The 24,051-nt window shown below is 56.6% G+C and overlaps 2 protein-coding genes across 3 annotated transcripts in view; both read right to left on the reverse strand.

The window, feature by feature from the left end:
- C5H20orf27 (chromosome 5 C20orf27 homolog) overlaps positions 1 to 6,868 on the reverse strand; it is a 163,992-nt gene extending 157,124 nt beyond the window's left edge. Inside the window, exons 1-2 of one of the 2 annotated variants that reach the window (XM_039540920.1) lie at positions 6,814 to 6,828; positions 5,642 to 5,759 (exon numbers count right to left, since the gene is read on the reverse strand). The gene's annotated coding sequence lies outside the window, so the exon portion shown is untranslated. Of the gene's footprint in view, positions 1 to 5,641; positions 5,760 to 6,813 lie in introns of both variants that reach the window. The other variant, XM_039540921.1, reaches the window with a different exon arrangement.
- A 10,861-nt stretch (positions 6,869 to 17,729) lies between these two features.
- SPEF1 (sperm flagellar 1) overlaps positions 17,730 to 24,051 on the reverse strand; it is a 32,084-nt gene continuing 25,762 nt past the window's right edge. The window contains exon 7 of the mRNA XM_039539176.1: positions 17,730 to 17,930. Coding sequence (XP_039395110.1) covers positions 17,838 to 17,930 — 93 coding nt within the window. The 3' untranslated portion in view covers positions 17,730 to 17,837. The remainder of the gene's footprint in view (positions 17,931 to 24,051) is intronic.

Genomic DNA, 24,051 nt, shown 5'->3' on the forward strand with positions numbered 1-24,051 from the left:
TATCAGCCTCTGGCAAGGAGCTAAGTCAGCCCTGGGCTCCTGTTTCAAAGAGGGAAGAGAAAGACAGACAGACACAGGACTCCCTGGCAGTTTTGGAATGGGGGAGGGGGTAGGAAATAGACAAGGGGTATAAAGATGTTTGATATTCTACCCTGTACTGAATCCCTCCTCTGCCTCTGTTTTCAGCTCCTCACCCCCGTGCGAACAGCTGAAGTGCTCCTTACTGCTGATCACAGCCTTAGCCCAAGCAGCCATAAGTGCAACTGACAGGATTCTTGACTGTTACCTGGCAATCAATGCAACTGCCCAGCGTCTTTCACACCGCTGCAGCTTGGAGAAGATATAAGCAGCAGCAAAGCCAGGCAGACACAGCCTGACTACACGGCACTAGTTCATACTCAGAGGGTTTTCTTTATATAGAAACTGATGTTCTAGGCCCTTTATTTGACACTGGCAAGAAGGAAATTTGCCCTAGCGAGTAAACTGATGGTGTTAGGAATTAGTCAGCTGCATCAGTCTCATCTTCACATCAGCCAAACTCAGTCTAAGTTTGAGAAAATATTCACAAGAAGGTGTCAACTCCTAATTTCACATCCAGCGTTAAGTTGAATGCACCCAAAGCTAGGGACACTGGTGGAGTCCTGCGCAGATGCAAAATTTGTAGCTGCAGCCGATCCACAAACATGGTCTGCAGATATCTGCAGATGTACAGGGCTCTAGACATGGGGACCCTGCAGAACTGAAGATACAGACCCCACAGCCTAGTGTGGCAGCATGAATGAGTAAGGGGCAGGGAGCCAAGATTCTTCAGTTCTAGGTAGGCTCTATCCAAGTTCTTATGACCTGCCCAGCGCATAGGAAGTGCCAGACTGGCTCAGACTTGTGGTCGATAGAATCCAGTATCCTGTCTCTGACAGGGACTAGAACTAGCTGCTTCAGAGGAAGGTTCAAGAAACCCCACAAGATTATGCCAACTTCCCCCTCCTCCAAGCAGATTTCCCTCCTAATCCCTAACAGTGAGAGATCATCTTAAAGTCCTGAAACAGGAGCATTAACTATTATCATTCTGCATATTCTTGTTATCCATATAAATGTCCAGTCCCTTTTTGTTGCTAAATTCTTAGCCTCAACAGCATCGAGTAGCAGTGGGTTCCGCAGGCTAATTATTCACCATGTGAAAATTTGTTTCCTTTTATCAGTTTTGAATTTCCTGCCTTTTTTATTTCACTGAATGTCCCTTCGTTCTTGTGTTATGAGAGAGAACAGACTCTCCCAATCTACCTCCACTAGACCATACAGACTTACGTCCCTTCTTTCATCATCTTTCCCAGGTAAATAAGACCAGGCTCTTCAGTCTTTCCTCATGAGAGGTTTTCTGGTTTTTTGTCTCCCAGTCCTTTGATTCTTCTATGAACTCCCCATCAGTGATCCCACTGAGAGGAGTCCTGTCACTGGCTTGTTAGGTATCCTCAGACAAGTCATGTTGCCGCTTTGTGCCTCACTTTCCCGCTCTGTTAAATGGGAATATCAATTCTGATCAGCTCCATGGGGTGAGGTTTGAAGTTTTCTGAGTGGACAGTTATTTGTCTACGTGAAGTGGGGCAATTTTTACTGTTAATATTGGCCCAGTTTTATTCTTTTGTATAGCAATTAGCTGAATATGCATCTAGACTCATTGATTTTAGGGCCGGAAGGGACACTATGATCTAGTCTGACCTCCTGCATAACACAGGCCGGAAAACCTCACCCTGCGATTTCTGGATCAAGACTATAACTTCACTGTGAGCTCTACCAAATCTTTTAGAAAGGCAGACAGTTTTCATTCAAAGACTGCAAGTGAGGGAGAACCCCCCACATTCCTAGGTGTGGTGTTGCAATGGCTATATTACTCTCCCTTAAAATTTGCACCTTGTGTCTTGTCTGAATCTGTCTAGCTTCAACTTCCAACAATGGTGCTTTGTTCTGCTGGACTGAAGATCGGTCGAGCCTCAGAAATCTCCTCCCCCCCCCGGTAGGTATTTGCAGATTGTGATCAAGTCACCTTTTCACCTGCTCTTGAATAAACTACACAGACTGAACTTCTCTAGGCTCCCACCATAAGGCAGGTTTTTCCAGACCTCAAATCATTTTTGTAGCTTTTTTCTGAACTCCTCCCAGGTTTTCAGTGTAACTTTTGAAATGCGGACACCAGAACGGTACACAGCATCCAGCGGAGGTCTTACTAATGCCATATGCAGAGGTAATACCACCTCCCTACTTCTGTTTGATCTTCCCCTGCTTATACATCCAAGGATTGCGTTCACCATGCTCATGAGATCAAGGAACTGAGCTCAGGTTCAGTCTAGAGTACTGGGATGAGGGTTATCTAGAAAAAATGGAGTTCAGGAGGACAATATGTGATTCTGCAACAGAAGCCATGGTCACATTGGTTTCAAGCTGGCGGGTCAGCAGGCTGTAGTTGGAGACAGGGCAATATCAGCCAGCCACTATCCAGCACAACAGGAAATCTGCTTAGCCACACCACTCTGATGTATAGTTTTCTATTTGTGCCTCCCCCATCACTTTAGTATCGGAGCACCTCAGTTTTTCAGGTATTAATCCTCACATAACATGTGCTCTATCTCACTGGGGTAACTCTACAAGTGGGGAACTGAAGAACAGAGACTAAGTGACTAGTTCAAAGTTACACCAAGAGTCTGATGGAGCAAGGAATTAAACCCAAGCTTTCCGAGTCTCAGGGCAGGGCTACACACTACAGAATTACTTTGGTGTAACCGTCACTCAGGGGTGTGAAAAATCCACACCTCTAAGCAACGTAGTTATACCAACCTAAGCACCAGTGTAGACAGCAGAGCTTCTCCTGCCAACATAGCTACCGCCTCTCACATAGGTGGATTAACTACACTGATAGGAGAGCTCTCTCCTGTTGGCGTAGAGCATCTTCATTAAAGTGCTGCAGCTGCTGATGTTACATGCGCACCTGCACAAGCAGAAACTGGGTTGTGCACACAAGTAGAGGGCATTTAAAGATGATTAATGGCCACACGTACAGGCAGATTGCGATGTATGCTAGACTATACAACAAGGCATTGCTGAACAACTGAAGCATATCTTTTTCATGGATAATACTTAGCCTTTACACCCTCAATCCTCTGGGGGAGCATTAATCCACCCACATGCTACCCAGATTCCACCAACCCCCTTCCTCAAACTTCCCTCCGGCCTGGCTGAAGCATGGGGCTGGAGCCAGCACTCCTGAGTTCTATGGGTAGCTCCGACAGACACTCTTTTGTGGCACTGAGCACAGGGGAAGGACGACGGTGAGGTTCAGCCTAGGGTTTTGTAAGGTTTCAGATACGTACAAGCCAGAGACAATACACATGGGAGGGTCCTGGTGAGAAGTTCCCCTTTGATCTCCAGCTGCTGGGAAGGCAGTGGGTGCTAAGACTCCCATCAGGGTGCAGTCCCTGCGTACTGTTTGTAGTAAGAGGAGGCCCTGAGATGTAAACCTTGGTATCAGAGGCCTGGTATGAGGCCTAAGACCTGAACTAAAGTAATGGTCAATTGGCTAACATAAAGCAAAGTAAACAGGAGTACTTGTGGCACCTTAAAGACTAACACATTTATTTAAGCATGAGCTTTCGTGAGCTACAGCTCACTTCTTCGGATGCATAGAAAAACACACACAGACAGGGGATATATACACAGACAGAACAAATGAAAGTGAAAAGTATGAATACAACAGCAATCAATCTAATCAATTGAGATGAGCTATTTGTTAGCAGGAAAAAAAAACTTTTTGTAATTAAGATAAGTGAAAGTTAAGCTGTGAGCCAGAGGCAGGCCCTGCTCACAGAAGCTGGCAAGAAAAGGGCTGATGTTGCATAAACATATATTCACCTAGTGTAGTAAAGTATAAACACGGTACCAGAACACACTATATTGGAACATTCCACAGATAACAAGGAACAGGCCGACCCATCCCAATGACAAGGCCAAAAGGGTACTATGATGGATAGAGTTGTTTTGATCGACCCAACATGTACAAGGTGAGAGGCGGCACCTTACCACGTAGAGGGGTTGTACCTTGCTACGTAGAAGGGTTGCACCTCAATACGTCAGGAGCGATGTGTAACTTGTTTGTACCTGTGTATAAGAATACATCCCTGGGGCGGTGTCTTTGTCCGGCCGAGGGGGCAGTGGAAAGTCCCGCCACTGACTGAACTGAGTCCATTGCCAGGGGGCATTTTCTCGTAGTATGCCCTGTAGAGTAACAATCTAGAGGGAACTATCATCGTGCTTCATTTGACAATAAACCTGGGCGATGTGCCTTCGTACCTTACTAGACTCTGTGGTCATTGGGGGTTCTCTTCGGGTCTGCTGTGCCAGCTATCTTCGAAGAGCTGGGACGGCACTCAGAGGGAACACACGCATGCAGCCGAGTGATATCAACACTGAACAGAGCAGAGCACCACACTGGTAGCATCTGACAACACTGTTCAAGGGCTGTGTTTCTCATCTCCCCCCTCCCGCATTCCTCTCTCATACACACACACCCTCCCTCCCTTCCAGCTGCCAGAAGGGAGAATTGCTCTCTTACCCCTCCTGACGTTGCTGCATGGTAGGGTGTCTGCTACTCTACCTTCCCCCAGGCTCCATATTTTGGGCAGCTCCTCCCACACACCTCCACTACCAGCCTCTGCAGCAGCTCAGAGCTGTGGGAAGCATGAAATTGACATGATTCTTGTCAGTTTCACAGCCGCACACTAAGTTCCCAAAGGCTGCAGTGAAAATCACTAGGGTCTTCTCCACTTCTCTACTGCTCCTTAGCAGAGCCCTGAGCAGCACCAGGTGCCCCAGAGTTGTCCATCAACAGATTCAGACAGATGGCCCCACATAGGTCATGCTGGGAAATTTCTCTTCCTAACAAGAAGGGCTAGAAACACATGGCACCATTTTCAGAGGCACTGAGCACCCACCAATTCCACTGGAGCTGAGCGCCCTGGAAAAGTTGGGCTATTTAAAACAAAACAAAAGCTTGGATTCTGCAGAAGCTAAGGGTTCATGCCCCGACTCACCAGTAAGGTTGCAGAATGTGAGCGCTGATAGCATTGTCTAAATGCCACATAACTCCTACCTACATAGGATTCTCACCTCTTCTACACAGACTCTGCTTTGAGCCATGTCTACCACCAATCCCACTGGCTTCAAATCCAGCATTCCCTGTATCTCAGGTACCTAAATGATCCAGAATTCCTGATCATTTCCATTTAACCCTCTCTCATCACACCCTCACCCCAGCACTTCTACAGCCAGGCTACCAAGAAACACACCATGAGACCTTAATACCTAGTAATATATTGGGGGAGAGGTCACCATGCGCCCCAGATGCATTTACATCTCTCGCGTATCTCCTTCCCTGGGACATGAGTTACCGTCCGAGCAGCTGAACAGACATTTCCCTGGCAGGGCTCTATTCATTGCCAAGCCAGGCTCAGCACAGCTCCTGTTCCAGCCCAGCGGCTGCGTGCAGAACCCAGAAGGGGCAGGGAATGTACAGAAAGGAGAGACCCACTAGCGACAAGGGAGAAGATTAGCCAGCTAAAGAGCAGGGCTGGTGGTCACACTTCTGCATTCTTACCGGAGGCTGCAGCGTGAACTTTGCTTTGCCTTCCACTCTCCAGCTGCCCCTACCACACTGAAAAGCCTCCCCAGCAGCCAGCCAGCGACCCCGCAGCAGGCAGGCAGACCGACCCTGCCTTGGAGAGAGACGGAGAGTTTCTCTTGGTGTAACAGGGGAAACTCCCCTCCCCACAGACGCCCAGGGAAGGGAAGGGAAGGGTTTGGAAGGAGAGGACGGGAAGGAAGGGGAGAAGGAGAGTCAGGGCATTACAGAGGGCAATCGCAAAAAGAAGAAGAGGGGAGCTGAGGCAGGAAACTGAACTGGGGGAAGCAGGGCAGAAGGGCGTCAGAGGAGAGCTGGGGACTAGGACGAGGCAGGAAGGGGAGTGGTGCAAATGGGGCAGGAGCAGGGGCCTGGGGCGGGGCAGGTGAGGGTAGGAAGAAGGCTGGAGTAGTGGGGATGGACTGGGGCAGGTGGGAACAGGAAGGGGGCATGACATGAGGGGGCAGGGGTAGCTAGAGTGGGCTAAAGGGGACAGGAAGGGCGGGGGACAGGGCAGATGAGGGGCAGCATAGAAGGGGGCCGGGGAATGGGACAGGTGAGGTGCCGAAGGGGACGGGGAAATGGAACAGATGAGGGGGCAGGAAAGGGCCAGGGAGGAATGGGACAGGTGTGGGGACGGGACAGGAAGGCACGGGAGGGGGACTGGGACGGGAAGGAGCCAGGAGAAAGTGGGAGGGTGGGGACTGGGACAGATGTGGGGCAGGAAGGGACTGGAGCAGACGGGGCAGCGGGGCAGCTGAGGAGGGTGGGGGCGTGGTACCGGGGTGGGAGGGGCCGGGACAGGTGAGGGGGCAGGAAGGCGCCGGGGACCGGGACAAGGGGAGGGTGGGGCACTGGGACAGATGTGGGGCAGGAAGGGACCGGAGCAGACGGGGAGCGGGGCAGATGAGGAGGGGGGGCGTGGTACCGGGGTGGGAGGGGCCGGGGCAGGTGAGGGGGCAGGAAGGCGCCGGGGACCGGGACAAGTGGGAGGGTGGGGACTGGGACAGATGTGGGGCGGGAAGGGACCGGAGCAGGCGGGGGAGCGGGCTGGGAGGGGCCGGGGGTTGGGGCAGGTGAGGGGGGCGGGGAGGGGCCGGGATAGGAAGGGGCCGAGCAGAGCGCGAGGCTCTGACCCCGACACTCACCGCTCCCCGCGCGCGCAGCCCCGCCGCGCTGCCCGGAGCCCCGCGCCACCGGCTCTCCGGCTCGCGGGGCGGGGCGGGGCGGGGCGGACACGGCCCCCGCCCGCTCCCATTGGCCCGCTCCCGGCCCCGCCTCCTCGCCCGCTCATTGGCCAGGGCTGTTCCGGGGCCCGAGAGGGCACGAGGCGCCCCCCCCATGGGGGGAGGAGCGGGGAATCCCTGGGGGCGGTACCTAGAGGGAGGCGTCACCCTGGGGGCGGGGCGACGGCTTAGGGATGGACCAATGAGGAGCCCGAGGGCCGGGACTGTATGAGTCTCTGACAGGCACCCAGGGCTCCCCCCAGGTGCTTCCCTGGGACCCCCTGTGCTACTGGGGGCCCCACTGCCTGCGGGCTGGGCCCCGCCCCACCCACTGCCCATCCCCCCTTCCTGCCCCCCCCCGGCCCCACTGCCCATCCCAATCCCATCCCCACCCGCTTGCTGTCCCCGGCCCCCGCTGCTGAATTCAGACTGAGCTCTCGGCCGCGGACACTGCGACCGGGCTCCGAGCGTGCCCGGAAAAGACCGAGTTGTCCCTGCGGAGCTGTGTCCTCCCCCTGGGCGGGCAGGTGCTTTACCTCCCCCTGGGCACAGCGGTGCCCGTCTGCCCCTCCCTGGGCGCTCAGCCCCCGCCGCCACACAGCGGGGCTGTCTCTTGCCATCTCTGCCAGATGTTCGTAGTGGGGGGGCTCCAGCTTTTCCCCAAACCCCAACATCCTAATTAATTCATTATGTGCCCCCCTCCCCCACAACCTCCGCCCACTCCCAAAACACCTACAATGATCCCAGCCAAAACAGCCGATGGGCCCCCAAACCCGCCCCCGATCCGCTGCCTCCCACTCCCCAACACACGTCACTGCTTTCTCCCAGCCCCTAAAATCGGCGCTGTCCCACCCAACACCGGCTCTGCCCCTCCCCTCCCCTCCCCCCCACCGTCAGGTCCGATCCCAGGGCTCCCTTCTGGCTTTGCGATCGATGAAAGCCAGGCCTGGGGGGGCTGAACCTTTGAGAGACTCTGTCCCGTTAACATGCAGGAGGCTACAAGTCCCGGGGCCCAGTGGCTGCAGGACGTGATGGGACTGGTGGCCGCTGCGGGTGGGGGCCGTGCGCGGAGGGGGGGGGAAGCAGAGTACCCGGGCTGCGGTGAATGGGGAAGATGGTTCCCCCGAAGGGACCGAGCCTCCCTCTCTTGCCCAGCTACAGCATCCACGGGGCCGGGCTCACCAGCCCCTTCTCCCCGGGCCGGCGGCCGGCTGCCTTTTCCCAACCCCTCATTTGTGCGGGTTCCTGCGGATCCTTGTCATGAGGCTGCGGAGCTGCTCAGTGCAGGGACAGGCTCGGCGTCCCGGGTTAGTTGAGCTTGGTGTGAGGAAGGGATCGGAGCTACTTCTGGGCCCGAGAGTGCTCCTCTCCCACTCCCCTTCCCCCCCTTCCTCACTCCTGGACCGAGCTGACCAGCTCCAGGGCCACCGGAAACTCCCGCAGGGGCCGGTGGCCGGGGAAACACCTCCGGGGTTTCTCCACCTCGAATGCAGCGCGGGGTTGCTGAGCTCTTCCCCGCGGGGCCTCGGTCTCGTTGGGGCAGACTCGGCCAATGGCACGTAGGTAACCCGGCTCCTTGCGTGTTGGCTCTCGAAGGTAACGCACTGCGCGTGCGCGTGTGTTCAAGTGTAGGGCCCACGTGCTGACATTCCGCTCCCTGCGATGTGATCCTTGCTAGCGCACTTGGGCCTAGTGGGGTGACTCATGGCCACGGTGGAGCCGTCGGTCCACCCGCCGGAGCCTCATGACCAGCAGTTATAAATGGACGGGCCTCAACTCGGCTGCCAGCGGAGGGCGCCCCCAGAAGTCGCTGGAGCCAGTTAGAGGATCCCCTCCTTCGCTCTAATCTCGGGTCTGGCTCGCCCCTGGGCAAAGGGCCAGAGCGAAAACTGCTGCTCCCCACCGCCAGGGAGGTGGGGGCCGACAGCGCTTCTTCCGGGTTGACCTGGTGGCCGGTTTGCAACGAGAAACTTGCCAGCCCTTTTCCCTGGTGGCCGCTCCTGGCCCCGCCGCTGAGTCTCAGCGGCAGGACCCCCCCACCACCCGGGACTCCTCCAGCTCCGCTCCCGGCCCCACTCCCGGGATCCCCGGGCTACCGCCCGCCCAGCCGCGCTCCCGCGCCCGGCGTCCCCCTGGCTGCCTCTTGGCCTCGCGCCCCGGGAAGGCTCCGGCCCCGCACCGACGTCCCCGCGGCTACCGCCGCTCCGGGGCTCTGCTCCCGCCCCCAGCTATGGTCCCAGCCCAGCCTTTTACCCTGGCCCCGTCCCCACCCCTCCCCGGAGCCCCAGCCCCGCGCTCCTGGCCCCAGCCCTGGGATGCTGGGGACGGGCGGGGCGAGGTAATTTTTCAGCCCCCACTGCAAAAAGTGTCCCAGCACCCCTGGCCTTGTGACCGACCCTCTGATGTGTCTTAGTCCCAGACCTGATGTCGGGACAGGGACAGGGACCCGGGACCCAGCCGCTTGGGCAAGCCGTGCCTGGCAGCAGGTAAAAAGGGAGAGGTAAAAAGCGGCGTAGCCAGGTTCTTCTAAGTGTAACAAACAAAAAAAGCAACCCCCCTTGGCTCCTCCTATGGCCATGCCCCCTGGCTCCTCCCGGTTCCCCCCCCCCATTAACCCCCGCCCGCTCAGGACTCCTGCGGGCTTCCCTGGGGGTGCGGATACACCCCAGTCCCCCCGGTCGGCGGAGAATCTCTCCCGCCCAGCCAGCTCTGCAGGTGTCCCCCTGCCCTGGGCTCCAGGCTCCTGCGCCGCGCCAAGTCCAGACAGCGCAGCCTGCGCCCCTGCCCTGCTGGCCCTCGCCCGGACCCCCCAGTGCAAGGCACGGGACCCCCGCCGCTCACCCGTCCTGGGCCGCCCGCTGCCTCGCTCCATGGCGCTGCTGGGCAGGCCGGGCTGGGCCGCCGCAGGAGGTGGCTGCCGCGATGTTGGGGCCGCGCTGAGCGTGTGGGGCGCGATAGCCCAGGAGCCGGCACCCTTCGCTCCAGGGCCGCCCAGACGATTCCGGGGCGGGGTGGGGGAGAGGCGCGGACTGGGCGGGGGGCGAGGTAATTTTTCAGCCCCCACTGAAAAAAGTGTCCCAGCACCCCTGGCCTTGTGACCTACCCTCTGATGTGTCTTAGCCCCAGACCTGATGTCGGGAAAATGATCGGGCCCACATGGACAGGGACAAGCAGCCCCGGGGCTAACCGGAGGAGCGAGGCAGGGCCGCCCAGAGGGGTGGGGGCAAGACGGGCAATTTGCTCCGGATCCCCCCGGGGCCCCCACGAGAGTTTTTCGAGGCCCCTGGAGCGGGGTCCTTCACTCACTCTGTGGGGCCCGGAAAACTCTTGCGGGGCCGGACCCCCAGAGCTTCTTCCGCTCCCGGTCTTCTGTCGGGGGTCCTTCCGCTCCGGGGCGGTCCCCGCCGCCGAAGTGCCCCGAAGACCGGGGAGGTGGGGTGAGAGGCCGCTGAATTACCGCCGAAGACCCGGCTGCACTTTGGCGGGGGTCCCTGCCGTGGCTCTTCGGGGCACTTCCGCGATGGGTCCTGGAACGGAAGGGCTCCCCGCAGCCGGTAGCCGCGGGGATGCCGGTGCGGGGCCGGAGCCTTCCCGGGGCGCGGGCCAAGAGACAGCCCGGGGGGGACACCGGGCGCGGGAGCGCGGCTGCGGGGCGGGCGGTAGCCCGGGGATCCCGGGAGTGGGGCCGGGCTAAGACACATCAGAGGGTCGGTCCCAAGGCCAGGGGTGCTGGGACACTTTTTGCAGTGGGGGCTGAAAAATTACCTCGCCCCCCGCCCCGTCCGCGGCATCCCAGGGCTGGGGCCAGGAGCGCGGGGCTGGGGCACCGGGGAGGGGTGGGGACAGGGACAGGGTAAAAGGCTGGGCTGGGACCATAGCTGGGGGCGGGAGCAGAGCCCCGGAGCGGCGGTAGCCGCGGGGACGCCGGTGCGGGGCCGGAGCCTTCCCGGGGCGCGGGGCCAAGAGGCAGCCGGGGGACACCGGGCGCGGGAGCGCGGCTGGGCGGGCGGTAGCCCGGGGATCCCGGGCGTGGGGCCGGGAGCGGAGCTGGAGGAGTCCCGGGTGGTGGGGGCGTCCTGCCGCTGAGACTCAGCGGCGGGGCCAGGAGCGGGGCCAGGGAAAAGGGCTGGCAAGTTTCTCGTTGCAAACCGGCCACCAGGTCAACCCGGAAGAAGCGCTGTCGGCCCCCACCTCCCTGGCGGTGGGGAGCAGCAGTTTTCGCTCTGGCCCTTTGCCCAGGGGCGAGCCAGACCCGAGATTAGAGCGAAGGAGGGGATCCTCTAACTGGCTCCAGCGACTTCTGGGGGCGCCCTCCGCTGGCAGCCGAGTTGAGGCCCGTCCATTTATAACTGCTGGTCATGAGGCTCCGGCGGGTGGACCGACGGCTCCACCGTGGCCATGAGTCACCCCACTAGGCCCAAGTGCGCTAGCAAGGATCACATCGCAGGGAGCGGAATGTCAGCACGTGGGCCCTACACTTGAACACACGCGCACGCGCAGTGCATTACCTTCGAGAGCCAACACGCAAGGAGCCGGGTTACCTACGTGCCATTGGCCGAGTCTGCCCCAACGAGACCGAGGCCCCGCGGGGAAGAGCTCAGCAACCCCGCGCTGCATTCGAGGTGGAGAAACCCCGGAGGTGTTTCCCCGGCCACCGGCCCCTGCGGGAGTTTCCGGTGGCCCTGGAGCTGGTCAGCTCGGTCCAGGAGTGAGGAAGGGGGGGAAGGGGAGTGGGAGAGGAGCACTCTCGGGCCCAGAAGTAGCTCCGATCCCTTCCTCACACCAAGCTCAACTAACCCGGGACGCCGAGCCTGTCCCTGCACTGAGCAGCTCCGCAGCCTCATGACAAGGATCCGCAGGCACCCGCACAAATGAGGGGTTGGGAAAAGGCAGCCGGCGCAGGCCCGGGGAGAAGGGGCTCGTGAGCCCGGCCCCGTGGATGCTGTAGCTGGGCAAGAGAGGGAGGCTCGGTCCCTTCGGGGGAACCATCTTCCCCATTCACCGCAGCCCGGGTACTCTGCTCCCCCCCCCCTCCGCGCACGGCCCCCACCCGCAGCGGCCACCAGTCCCATCACGTCCTGCAGCCACTGGGCCCCGGGACTTGTAGCCTCCTGCATGTTAACGGGACAGAGTCTCTCAAAGGTTCAGCCCGCCCAGGACTGGCTTTCATCGATCGTAAAGCCAGAAGGGAGCCCTGGGATCGGACCTGACGGGGGGGGGCAGAGCCGATTTTAGGGCTGGGAGAAAGCAGTGACGTGTGTTGGGGAGTGGGAGGCAGCGGATCGGGGGCGGGTTTGGGGGCCCATCGGCTGTTTTGGCTGGGATCATTGTAGGTGTTTTGGGAGTGGGCGGAGGTTGTGGGGGAGGGGGGCACATCATGAATTAATTAGGATGTTGGGGTTTGGGGAAAAGCTGGAGCCCCCCCACTCCGAACATCTGGCAGAGATGGCAAGAGACAGCCCCGCTGTGTGGCGGCGGGGGCTGAGCGCCCAGGGAGGGGCAGACGGGCACCGCTGTGCCCAGGGGGAGGTAAAGCACCTGCCCGCCCAGGGGGAGGACACACCTCCGCAGGGACAACTCGGTCTTTTCCGGGCACGCTCGGAGCCCGGTCGCAGTGTCCGCGGCCGAGAGCTCAGTCTGAATTCAGCAGCGGGGGCCGGGGACAGGAAGCGGGTGGGGATGGGATTGGGATGGGCAGTGGGGGGGGGGCAGGAAGGGGGGATGGGAAGTGGGTGGGGCGGGGCCCAGCCCGCAGGCAGTGGGGCCCCCAGTAGCACAGGGGGGTCCCAGGGAAGCACATGGGGGAGCCCTGGGTGCCTGTCAGAGACTCACACAGTCCCGCCCCTCGGGCTCCTCATTGGTCCATCCCTAACCCGTCGCCCCGCCCCCCGGGTGACACCTCCCTCTAGTTACCGCCCCCAGGGATTCCCCGCTCCTCCCCCCATGGGGGGGGCGCCTCGTGCCCTCTCGGGCCCCGGAACAGCCCTGGCCAATGAGCGGGCGAGGAGGCGGGGCCGTGATCGGGCCAATGGGAGCGGGCGGGGAGTGGTGAGGGCGGGGGCGGAGCCTCTCGCTCTGCCCACCCCCTTTTTACCCCGCCCCTTCCCGCCTGTCCCAGCCCCCCCCTTCCCCTGTCTCCTTCCCTCCCTGCCCACCTGTCCCAGTGCCCCGGTCCTCCTGGCTCCTTTCCACCCCCCCGCCGCCCCCCACCTTCCCCCGGTTCCCCTGGCCACTTTCTGCCCCCATCTGTCCCAATACCCCACCCCCACCTTCCCGGCCCCTTCCTACCCCACCCTGCCACCTGGCACAGTACCCTGGCCCCTTCCTGCCCCCTCCCCACACCTGTGCCAGTCCCCCCGGCCCCTTCCTGTCCCACCCAACCTGCCCCGTCCCCTTCCTGCCCCTTCTTCTGTCCCATTCCCCCAGCCCCTTTGTACCCCGCCCTGCCACCTGCTCTGGTCCCTTCCCACACCCTCACCTGTCCCATTGCCCCGGCCCCTCCTATGCCGCCCCACCTGCCCTGCCCCCTTCCTACCCTGCCCCCTCATCTGCCTCTTCCTGCCCCCTTTAGTCCACTCCAGCTACCCCGCCCCCTCATGTCATGCCCCCTTCCCGTTCTCACCTGCCCCAGTCCATCCCCACTACCCCAGCCCTCTTCCTACCCTCACCTGCCCCGCCCCAGGCCCCCTGCTCCTGCCCCGCTTGCCCCAGTCTCTCAAAGGTTCAAAACCCCTAAGACTGGCTTTCATCGACTGTAAAGCCAGAAGGGACCCGTGTGACCAGAACTGATATTGGGAGCAGGGGCGGGAGCAGAAAGAACTGATATGAGGGGGGACAGCTCTGATTTTAGGGAGTGGGGGAAGGAAGTGACGTATGTTGGGGAGGGGGAGGCAGGCAGCAGATCTGATGAGGGCTTGGGGGGCACATTGGAGGTTTGAGCGGGGATAATTGTTGGTCTTGGGGATGGGCAGATGTTGTGGGGAAGGGGGCACATAATGAATTCATTAGAATGTTGGGGTTGGGGGGGACACCTGGAGTCCCCCTACTCCATACATTTGGCAGAGTTCGCAACACAGCCCGCGGCTGTGTGGAAGCGGGGGCTGAGCGCCCAGGGAGAGGCAGACGGGCACAGCTGTGCCCAGGTGGAGGTAAAGCACCTGCCGGTAGAGGGGGAAGACACACCTCAGCAGGGACAACTCGGTCTTTTCCGAACACGCTCGGAGCCCGGTCGCAGTGTCCGCGGCCGAGAGCTCAGTCTGAATTCAGCACAGGGGATGGGGACAGGAAGGGGGTGGGGGGTGGGGAGTGGGCCCAAGGATGTGGTTAGGCCAAGGGGGCAGTGAGTGGGGTGGGATCCAGCCCCTAGGCAGTGGGGCCCCCAGCAGCACAGGGGGGTCCCAGGGAAGCGCATGGGGGGAGTCCTGGGTTCCAGTAACAGACTCACACAGTCCCACCCCTCAGACTCGTCATTGGTCCATCCCTAACCCATTGCCCCCCCTCCAGGTGACCCCTCCCCCTAGGCTCAAAGGTTCAACCCCCCTAGGACTGGCTTTCATCAATCGTAAAGCTAGAAGGGACCCCTGGGATCAGACCTGATGTTGGGGGGTGGGTGTGGGCAGAGCCGGTGTTGGGTGGAACAGTGCCAATTTTAGGGGCTGGGAGAAAGCAGTGACGTGTGTTGGGGAGTGGGAGGCAGCGGATCGGGGATGGGCTTGGGGGCCCATCGGATGTTTTGGCTGGGATCATTGTAGGTGTTTTGGGAATGGGCGGAGGTTGTGGGGGAGGGGGGCACATAATTCATTAGAATGTTGGGGTTTGGGGAAAAGTTGGAATCACCTTACTCAGTACTTGATTTACCATGGTCCAAGGGGACCCCGGCCTGGCCTCCTCTGCCTCCCTGGGGGCAGAAGCTTAGTGCTGCTGGCTCCTGCTGCAGCAGGGCAGGCTCTGCCGGCAGCCAAGCTCTTCCCCCACCTCAGCACCTCCACAGAGTGGAGCCTCAGCACCTCACCGCTCCAAGGAGAAGGAGAAGAGGCAGGGGCGGGGTCTTGGGGAAGGAGCTGGAATCGGGGCATACCCCTTCCAGCTCCTTTCGTGAGCACCCCCAGGACCCCAGACCTCACCCCCAGCCCTATGCCCACCCTGACCCCTCACACCTCCCCAGCCCCCTGCCCTGACCCCTGCACCCCTCACACCTCCCCAACTCCCCCACCCCATGCCCTGACTCCTGAACCCCCCCACATTCCCACCCCCATCCTGAACATCAAATGGGAGCTCCTGCACCCTCCCCCATTCCCACCTGCACCCCTTGCACCAAACAGGAGCTGCCCCCGGTAAGCGCTCCACACCCCAACCTCCTGCCCCAATCTTGAGCCCCCTCCCTCACCCTAGCTCCTGGCCAGACCCCGCACCCGAACGTTTTTTTACAATATTTGGAAAGATCATTAAGTGGTCCGTCAAGACTCTGCCAGTTTCAAGTGGTGTGTGGAAAAATAAGTTAGACTACAAGAACAATCAAGGGACCTCACTTTATTTTCATTTACTTGCTATTACTTAGAGGAGGAGGAGGAAGAAAAAAACAATGAAAAACGAGGGCGGGGGGACGTAAGAGAGAATGTTCTTTTTCTTGGCTGGGTCCCAAGGAGGGGCCCCAAATATGAAGCTGAGCACAGGGGGCCCCACTCACTCTAAATCTACCACTGGATGTCACATCACCTGGGCTCATGGGTGGCAAGTTTGTAAAAATTTTGGTGGGGCCCAGAACCCGCCCCCAACTCCGCCCCCCCCAACTCCGCCCCCACCTGCCTAAGGCTCTGGGAGGGGGCTCGGCGGGGGAGGTCTGGGGTGCAGATCCTGGGCTGGGGATTAGGGTGCAGGAAGGGTGCTGGGTGCAGGCTCTGGGCTGGGGCAGGGGGTGGGTGTGCAGGAGGGGGTGAAGGGTGCAGGCTTTGGGATGGAGTTTGGGGTTGGGAAGGGGTGTGTGGGAAGGGGGAGGGAGTTTGGGGATAGGAGGGAGTGCAGGGTGAGGACTGTGGGGCTGAGGATGGGGGGTACATGATGCAGGAGGGGGCTCAGGGCTAGGGCAGAGGTTTGGAGTGTGGGGTGAGGGCTGTGGATGAGGGGTTCATGATGTGGGGACGCTCAGGGCTGGGGCAGAGGATTAGGGTGCGGGGGGAATGAGGGCTCTGGCTGGGGCTGAGGGTTTGGGGTTGGAGAGGCTCAGGGTAAGGGCAGCCTGCCTTGCCAGTACTGGCGGTGGCCAGGCACTAGGACCCTGCGGCAGCAGACAGCAAATCTGCTGGGAGCCCTCCGGGAGGCGCGCTGCGTTCTGTCAGGCAGGGACGCAACACAACGCGGCGGAGGGGGGAGAACATGCGGAGGGGGGGTGGCAGGCGGGGGCTGGGACCTGCTCCAGGCAGGGTCGCGGCGGCGGGGGGAGACCTGCGGTGGCCGGGGCCGATCCAGGCAGGACCGGGGGGCGGGAAGAGACCCAGCTCCAACTATTGCTGGAGCAGGGCGCCCAGCCCTGAATATTGCTGGGGCCCGGGCCCCACACAAATATATAACCTGCCGCCCATGCCTGGGCTGGGGATACTGTGTCAGCTGATCCCCACAGTCTCCAACCTACCAGGGCAGCACAGCCCCGAGCTGCAGGCTGGGATGAAGAGGTCTATCAAATGCGTCAAGTTATGGCACCACGGCTAGAGCAGCAGCTGAGGAGTCGAGAGGTCTGGTCTCATCCCAACTCGCCATGAACTTGGAAATGTCATAGAATCATAGAATATCAGGGTTGGAAGAGACCTCAGGAGGTATCTAGTCTAGTCCCCTGCTCAAAGCAGGACCAATCCCCAACTACATCATCCCAGCCAGGGCTTTGTCAAGCCAGGCTTTAAAAACCTTTAAGGATGGAGATTCCACCACTTCCCGAGGTAACCCATTCCAGTGCTTCACCACCCTCCTAGTGAAAAAGTTTTTCCTAATATCCAACCTAAACCTCCCCCACTGCAACTTGAGACCATTGCTCCTTGTTCTGTCATCTGCTACCACTGAGAACAGTCTAGATCCATCCTCTTTGGAACCCCCCTTCAGGTATTTGAAGGCTGATATCAAATCCCCCCCTCGCTCTTCTCTTCTGCAGACTAAATAAGCCCAGTTCCCTCAGCCTCTCCTCGTAAATCATGTGCTCCAGCCCCCTGATCATTTCCATTGCCCTCTGCTGGACTCTCTCCAATTTGTCCACATCCTTTCTGTAGTGGGGGCCCAAAACTGGACGCAATACTCCAGGTGTGGCCTCACCAGTGCCGAATAGAGGGGAATAATCACTTCCCTTGATCTGCTGCTAATGCTCCTACTAATGCAGCCCAATATTCCATTGGCCTTCTTGGCAACAAGGGCACACTGCTGCCTCATATCCAGCTTCTCATCCACTGTAATCCCCGGGTCCTTTTCTGCAGAAAGGGAGAGTGGTCACAGCCACTCTCCCTGCCTCAGTTTGCCCATCTGTAAAGGGGGGATAAGAGACCTACCTACCTCTCAGGGACACTGTGAGGCTTCATTCATTCATGAATGTAAAGCACATGGAGGCCCTTGGTTGGAAGGTGATGGGCAGAGTGTCGTTATTGCTTCTCCGTAAGCCTGCCATTGTCCCACTCAGGAGTGATCTGCATTGGTCTGTTCCAATAAAGGGCACAAGCCCAGCAGTGTCTGCCTGCCTCTGAAATGTGATTAAAATCAGGGGGAGGTTTGAAATACTCAGCTGCCCTCAGGAGCTCGCAGCAAGAGCTGACGTTAAATGAGAGTCTGGCACACAAATGATTATTGATTCCTTGGGCCTTTAAAACACACTGGGCTCAGGGCCCATCTTGGCAGCATCCTGTTGAATGAGGCAGGCAGCTGAGGGGGAGGAAGGTCTGCCAGCAGCTCTCGGGGCTGCACTGGGAGATACTTTACCCACTACTTGTATTCCAGAAGTTCTTGGAGGCCCTAGCCAGGGTCAGACGCCTCGTATGAAACAGTCCCTGCCCCAGGCAGCTTGCAGTCTAAACAGAGAGGAGATGGGAGAAAGGACGGATTATTATCTCCAGTGTACAAATGGCTTAAATGACTGGCCTAAGGTCAAACAGAGAGTCTGTGGCAGAGTCAGAAACTGAGTTCTGAGCTCCTGCGTCCCACTTCAGAGCCTGATCCTCTCAATATGTGGGCAATAGCCTGGCGTAGTGCTTCTGATCATGTCTCCTCCTAGGGGCTGGTCTCAGCTATGACACTGGCAGACCAGGTGCCAGCTTCGGCCTGAGCCCTAAGCCAATTCACTTGTGTATTAGTATAGATCAAAGGGATTGTTAAATGTATACGAGTGTATTTGGGGTTTAAACGCCATGAAAACTAGTGGGATGTTACCTGCATTGTTTTCACTTATCTATATCCCATTATAGTACAGGAGCAAAGATTTACATTATGTAGACCCTGTAACTAACTAACCCATCAGACAAGAAAGAAGCCTTGTTGAATGCAAACAAAGAACTTTAACAGAAAAGTGCTAATTTCAAAGCCAGTGGCCATTGTGTGTGATGACTGGAGATCAGAGACTCAAGGTGCGTTCCTCATTCACCGTCACCAAAGGAAAAGCCCAGGTGGGTAGTGAAACTGTCTGCTTGTTTTCTATGAGAAGAAGTGATAAGAATATCCTGCCTCTCTGGACTGTTTGGACTCCGACAGGGAAGTGCACTAGATCCCCAGACACAATCCGGGTACTCTGAAAAGACTGTGGGGAAACTGGCTGTTTATTACATCACTGCTGCCGTTTGGAATTACAGACTGTGACTCACCTGTGCATATAGTTGACCTGCTTTTCTGAGCTAATAACCCTTGGATTTACTATAGAACTGGCTGTCAGCATCGTCTTTGGTGGAAGGGGTAGCGCACCGATTGATCTGAGGTGAGTGACTGGTCTCTTGGGACTGGGATCATCAGCCTGATGCAGTGTGGATTTTTAAGTGACCTTTTATCAGGAGTGCGAGTAGGGCAGTGCCCTCCAGTACACAGTACCGGCAAGAGATTTTTAGCGGGTATGAGGTACCGGAAAGCCTTGGGACTATGGCCCTCTCCGGAGGGGGGTGGGTGGGGCTGCGCTCTGCTCCTTAAAGGAGCAGGACACGGCCAGGGAGGGCATTCATTCTTTGCATGGCTTTAACAGCACGATACATACGCTAACAAACGTAAAGGCTTTGTTTAAGTTTGTTAGCATATGTATTGTGCTGTTAAGTTGATCAGGAGTCCTCAAGAGGGGAGGGGTGGGGCGGACGGAAGGTGTTTAAATAGTGGTTTTGATTCTGTTTCTCTCCATTGGTCTGAATTATTTATCCATGACATCCATACTGCATCACATGAAGTCCAAATCAGTAGAGGAATGCCTCTGCTTGCACTGACCAGAGGATGTTTGGATTTTGATGTCAGCCCAGTTCTGCAGCCTGACAGGAATCAGGTGTTGTCCCCAGTGTGCACAGAATTCTTCTTTGCAGCCAAACTAGTCTAACATGTTAACTGGAACTGGAGCAGCAAAACAAAGAAAACAGATGCCCCGTTTTCCAGCTTTGTGAGTGAGAGAACTATAAGTGAAGATTATAATGCTGGACACTGATGGCCTTAAACCAGCTGCCTCTGGAATCTGCCAAGAACTTTGCTGAAAATAGGTTACTCGAGGGAGCTAAGACTTATCACACATCTGCCCACCTTTATTCGAATGAAGCTCCTTCTGATCTGACAGCTCAGGCATTGTCAGTATCACCCAGAACAATTTACAAACTTGGAACCTAATCCTGTAAACCCTCAATCGTTTGATCAATCCCATTGAAGACAATGGGACTATTTGCATGACTATAGACCACTTTTGTGGGCTGGTAAGCGTTTCAGGAGTCTGTTCCTATAAAGGAAGTTGAATCCCCCATTGAAATGCAGTGTTTGGGTACAATACCCTAAAGCAGTTTCGGATACAGGTCTACATAACATTTGTCTTTTAATAAGTCATACATATGAGTCTATGAGTCTATATGCAGAAAAGACTCCTCACCCAACTCCCATATTCCATATAAACAGACTGAATTCTACACATGTGGGGGGAAAGTGAGTAGTTACGCATGTTGATGTTTGTATATACAAAGGGGGTTGTAGGAGGGGACGGGGAGAGCGTGGGGGCCCTGGGCTGGGGGCGGGGTAGGGAGGAGTCACATGGAGGGTCACGTGCCCCCTCTTGTGTACCTCCCATGAGTGCAGTACCAGCAAGAAACGATTTCTGCTTGCACCACTGCCTTTTATCACAGTGTCCGGTTTGTCGGGGTGGCAAGATAGACTGGAGAGTCTGAGAGGACTGTCTGTGACTCCAGGGTAAGACTGGTACAGTGATCCAGGTGTGCACATTTGTCACTGGCTTGGTGAAATCTAACTACAGAATGCACCACCAGCTTGAGGTATCTGCCTTTTTCTGACAGCCTGGCCTGAGGTCGTGAGCCACTCCAGACAGCGGGACATGTCTCCTCTTGGGGGCTGGCCTCAGCAACTATAAAAGCCTGTTGCATCAGCCAGGGGGTTTGGAGGGGTTGTGAGGATTTTTTTCTATCTTTAAATTCCGTAGTACAGTGCTCATAAGCAACCCTACAACAAACCAGTGTACAAACCCAACATGCAGGAGTGACCCTACAACAACAAACCAGAGTGCACAGCCCAGTGCTTGTGAGCGACCCTACAATAACAAAGCGTGCATAGTTCAGCACTCGTGGGCAACCCTGCAAGAGCAAATCAGCCTGCAGAACCCAGCATTGATGAGTGACCCCTGCGATAAACCAGCGTGCAGTGGCTACCGCTCGTGAGTCATGCTACAGCTCAGCTTGTATCTCAGGTTGTTAGCTCACGTAGCGCCAGGGCCGGCTCCAGGCACCAGCCCAGCAAGCAGGTGCTTGGGGCGGCCAACGGAGAGGGGCAGCACGTCCGGCTCTTCGGCGGCAATTCAGCGTGGGTCCCTCACTCTCTCTCAGAGCGAAGGACCAGCCGTCAAATTGCCGGTGAAGACTGAAGCGGCGCCGGTAGAGCTGATCGCGATCGTGACTTTTTTTGGGGGGGGGGGGTTGTTGCTGCTTGGGGCGGCAAAAACCCTGGAGCCAGCCCTGCATTGCGCTTGCTGTTACAGACATGAGCACTACCTACTTTACACCAGACAAATGCATTTTAATTTTTACTATAAAAGCAAAGTCTCCTGCTCTCATAACCACACGATTCTCAGCCTTTGGGTACATTTTCCGCTTGGAGAGGAAGAGGGAGGGGGGCCTATTGCATGTATTAACATGATTGCAGGGTTCAAATAGATCCCAGGGAATGGAATGCAGCTGCAAGCCATTAGCAGTGGCATAGATTTGCATAGGCACTAACTGACTGATACTGGTTTTGTTTTCCGGCAGGCGGCCCCCCTGCAATGGGAACTTCCTTTCAGATAGACGAGCTCTGATTTCTAATGACTTGTAAATGGTACGTGTGACGGGTTGGATCACAGAAACCCTCTTGGGAGCTGCCACCTGATGTGCCAAGACTACTGCCGCTGCTTTCCCTGCCAGCTTGGGACCCCAGCACCCTGTCTTGCTGAGCCAGACAAGCCCATCTGCTCCAACACAGACCCAGGGTCTGAATTACCTGCCCCAAACAGCTGCAGACTTAACTGAAAGCAGCTCACAGAAGTGTTCCTGCCTTTAACACCCAGATGCCCAACTCCCAGTGGGGTCTAAACCCAAATAAATCCATTTTACCCTGTACAAAGCTTATGCAGGGTAAACTCATAAACTGTTTGCCCTCTATAACCCTGATAGAGAGAGATGCACAGCTGTTTGCTCCCCCAGGTATTAATACAAACTCTGAGTTAATTAATAGGTAAAAAAGTGATTTTATTAAATACAGAAAGTAGGAGTTAAGTGGTTCCAAGTAGTAACAGACAGAACAAAGTAAGTCACCAAGCAAAATAAAATAAAACATGCAAATCTCTGTCTAATCAAACTGAATACAGATAATCTCACTCTCAGAGATGCTTCAGTAAGTTTTTTCCTCAGACTGAACACATTCCAGGCCTGGGCCCAATCCTTTCCCCTGGTACAGCCCTTGTTCCAGCTCAGGGGGTAGCTAGGGGATTCCTCAGGATGGCTCCTCCCCTTTGTTCTGTTCCACCCACTTCTATATCTCTTTAGCATAAGGCAGGAATCCTGTGTCCCTCTGGGTTCCCACCCCTCCTTCTCAATGGGAAAAGCACCAGGTTAAAGATGGATTCCAGTTCAGGTGACACGATCACATGTCACTGCAGGTAAAACACACCCATCTGCAGACAATTGCCCTGGTTGATGGGAGCCATCAACATTCCAAACCACCATTAATGGCCCACACTTTGCATAATTACAATAGGCCCTCAGGGTTATATTTCATATTTCTAGTCCCAGAAACAAGAGTGGTACCTTTATACAAATAGGATGATCACACACAGTAGATTATAAGCTTTGTAATGATACCTTACAAGAGACCTTTTGCATGAAGCACATTCCAGTTACATTATATTCACTCATTAGCATATTTTTATAAAACCATATAGGCTGCAGCGTCACAGAGCGTTCCATAATGTCTCCAGTCGTTTTGTTCCCCTTGCTGTTTCTCATAATACCTTGAAAGCTTGACACCAAAATCGGCTTCCTTATGGTCATTATCCTTCACTGTCCTGCCTGCAGTGGTTTACTGGAGCAGGATGCTCCAATCGCTTGTACCGTGCACCACCCGTGAGAACGGAGCGATGCAAACTCCTGTTACTGGGGGGTCTCGTGACGTGAGCCCTGAACTGTGGTTCGTTATTGCAGGTTTGCTCAGCGACAGTGGGCTGCACTCAGCGCTTTGCTCTTGTAGACTAGCTCACGTGTGCAGGGCTGTATGCACAGATCTGTTGTTGTCGGGTAGTGTCATGGGGCGACTTGGCCCCTTTCAGGGGCCCTCATCCATCTACAGGGAGGGATGGGGGAATTGGACTGGGCCAGGGCTGATTAGGGAATCCCAGCTTGGAACTGATGCTTGTTGAACACCTGGAGGGCTTGATCCAGCTGGTCTGTACCATCTGGGAGGGGTGGTCAGATGGAAGAGGGGATTTAGGAAACGGATGGAAGTGGATGGCAGTCAAGGTAAGAAGACCCAGGAGTGAGGAAGTGTTGGGTCCTTACCTGGGAGATGAGCTCAGAGCAGACCCTGCCATGCTGTCCTGCACGGGCTCAAGGGCATGAGAACAACCTTGGGGCAGACTGTTGGGAAGCAGAGCACAAACCGAACTGGTTGTCAGTTCAGTACTTAGATTTCCAACCAGTTATCCAGTGTAAACTCCTCAGGCACCATAACAGCCTAGCGGTGGAGTCACAGACCGTCCCCCTGGGTGCGCCGATCGCTCTTGGCCCCTTGGTGAGCCTGCCTTTGTGACAGCAGATCCTTTATATAAGAAGAGCAAGAGTCCTGTGGCACACCCTGTAGACAACAGATGCTTTTGCAGCTTGCAGAAATACCCACCTTCTATCCAAGAAGTGCAGGGTATTAAGAAGTGGGTATTCACCCACGAAAGCTCATGCTGCAAAAACGCCTGTTAGTCTATAATAAGGTGCCACAGAAGCTTGCTACTAACAGAAGAACTTACAGCAAGAATCACAGCAATATTCAGGTCACTCCCAGTCCCGAAGGACCGGTCAGTTGCACCTTAGATCTCACACCAAAGATGCTTGTGGCCAATCCTATGATAAACTAGCTACAGACTTATTAAAAGGGAAACAAGAGAGTCGTTTACAAGGTTAAAGCAGGTCAACATAGATACACTAATGAGTTCAATCTTAAATTAGAAAGATAATGCAAAGCTTCTATGATAAGCAAGCTTTGTATGTCCTGTAGGCCTAACTCAGGCTACACATTGGGGTTCTTTTGCTTATGCCTAGAAACCTTGCCGCTCCAGAGTCCAGGCATCATAGAGATCCAGTTCCTTCTTGTTAAGGGTTTTTATTCCCTTCCCTCGATGTGCTCTGGGCTGTGAACTCAGCGGATGCGAGGAATCCACTTGCACGACTCGTCTTCACGGAGGGAGGGCAGACCAGCCAATGTCTTTTGTCCTCTTTA

Source organism: Mauremys reevesii, linkage group 5 (assembly GCF_016161935.1).
Source record: "Mauremys reevesii isolate NIE-2019 linkage group 5, ASM1616193v1, whole genome shotgun sequence".
Lineage (NCBI taxonomy): Eukaryota > Metazoa > Chordata > Testudines > Geoemydidae > Mauremys > Mauremys reevesii.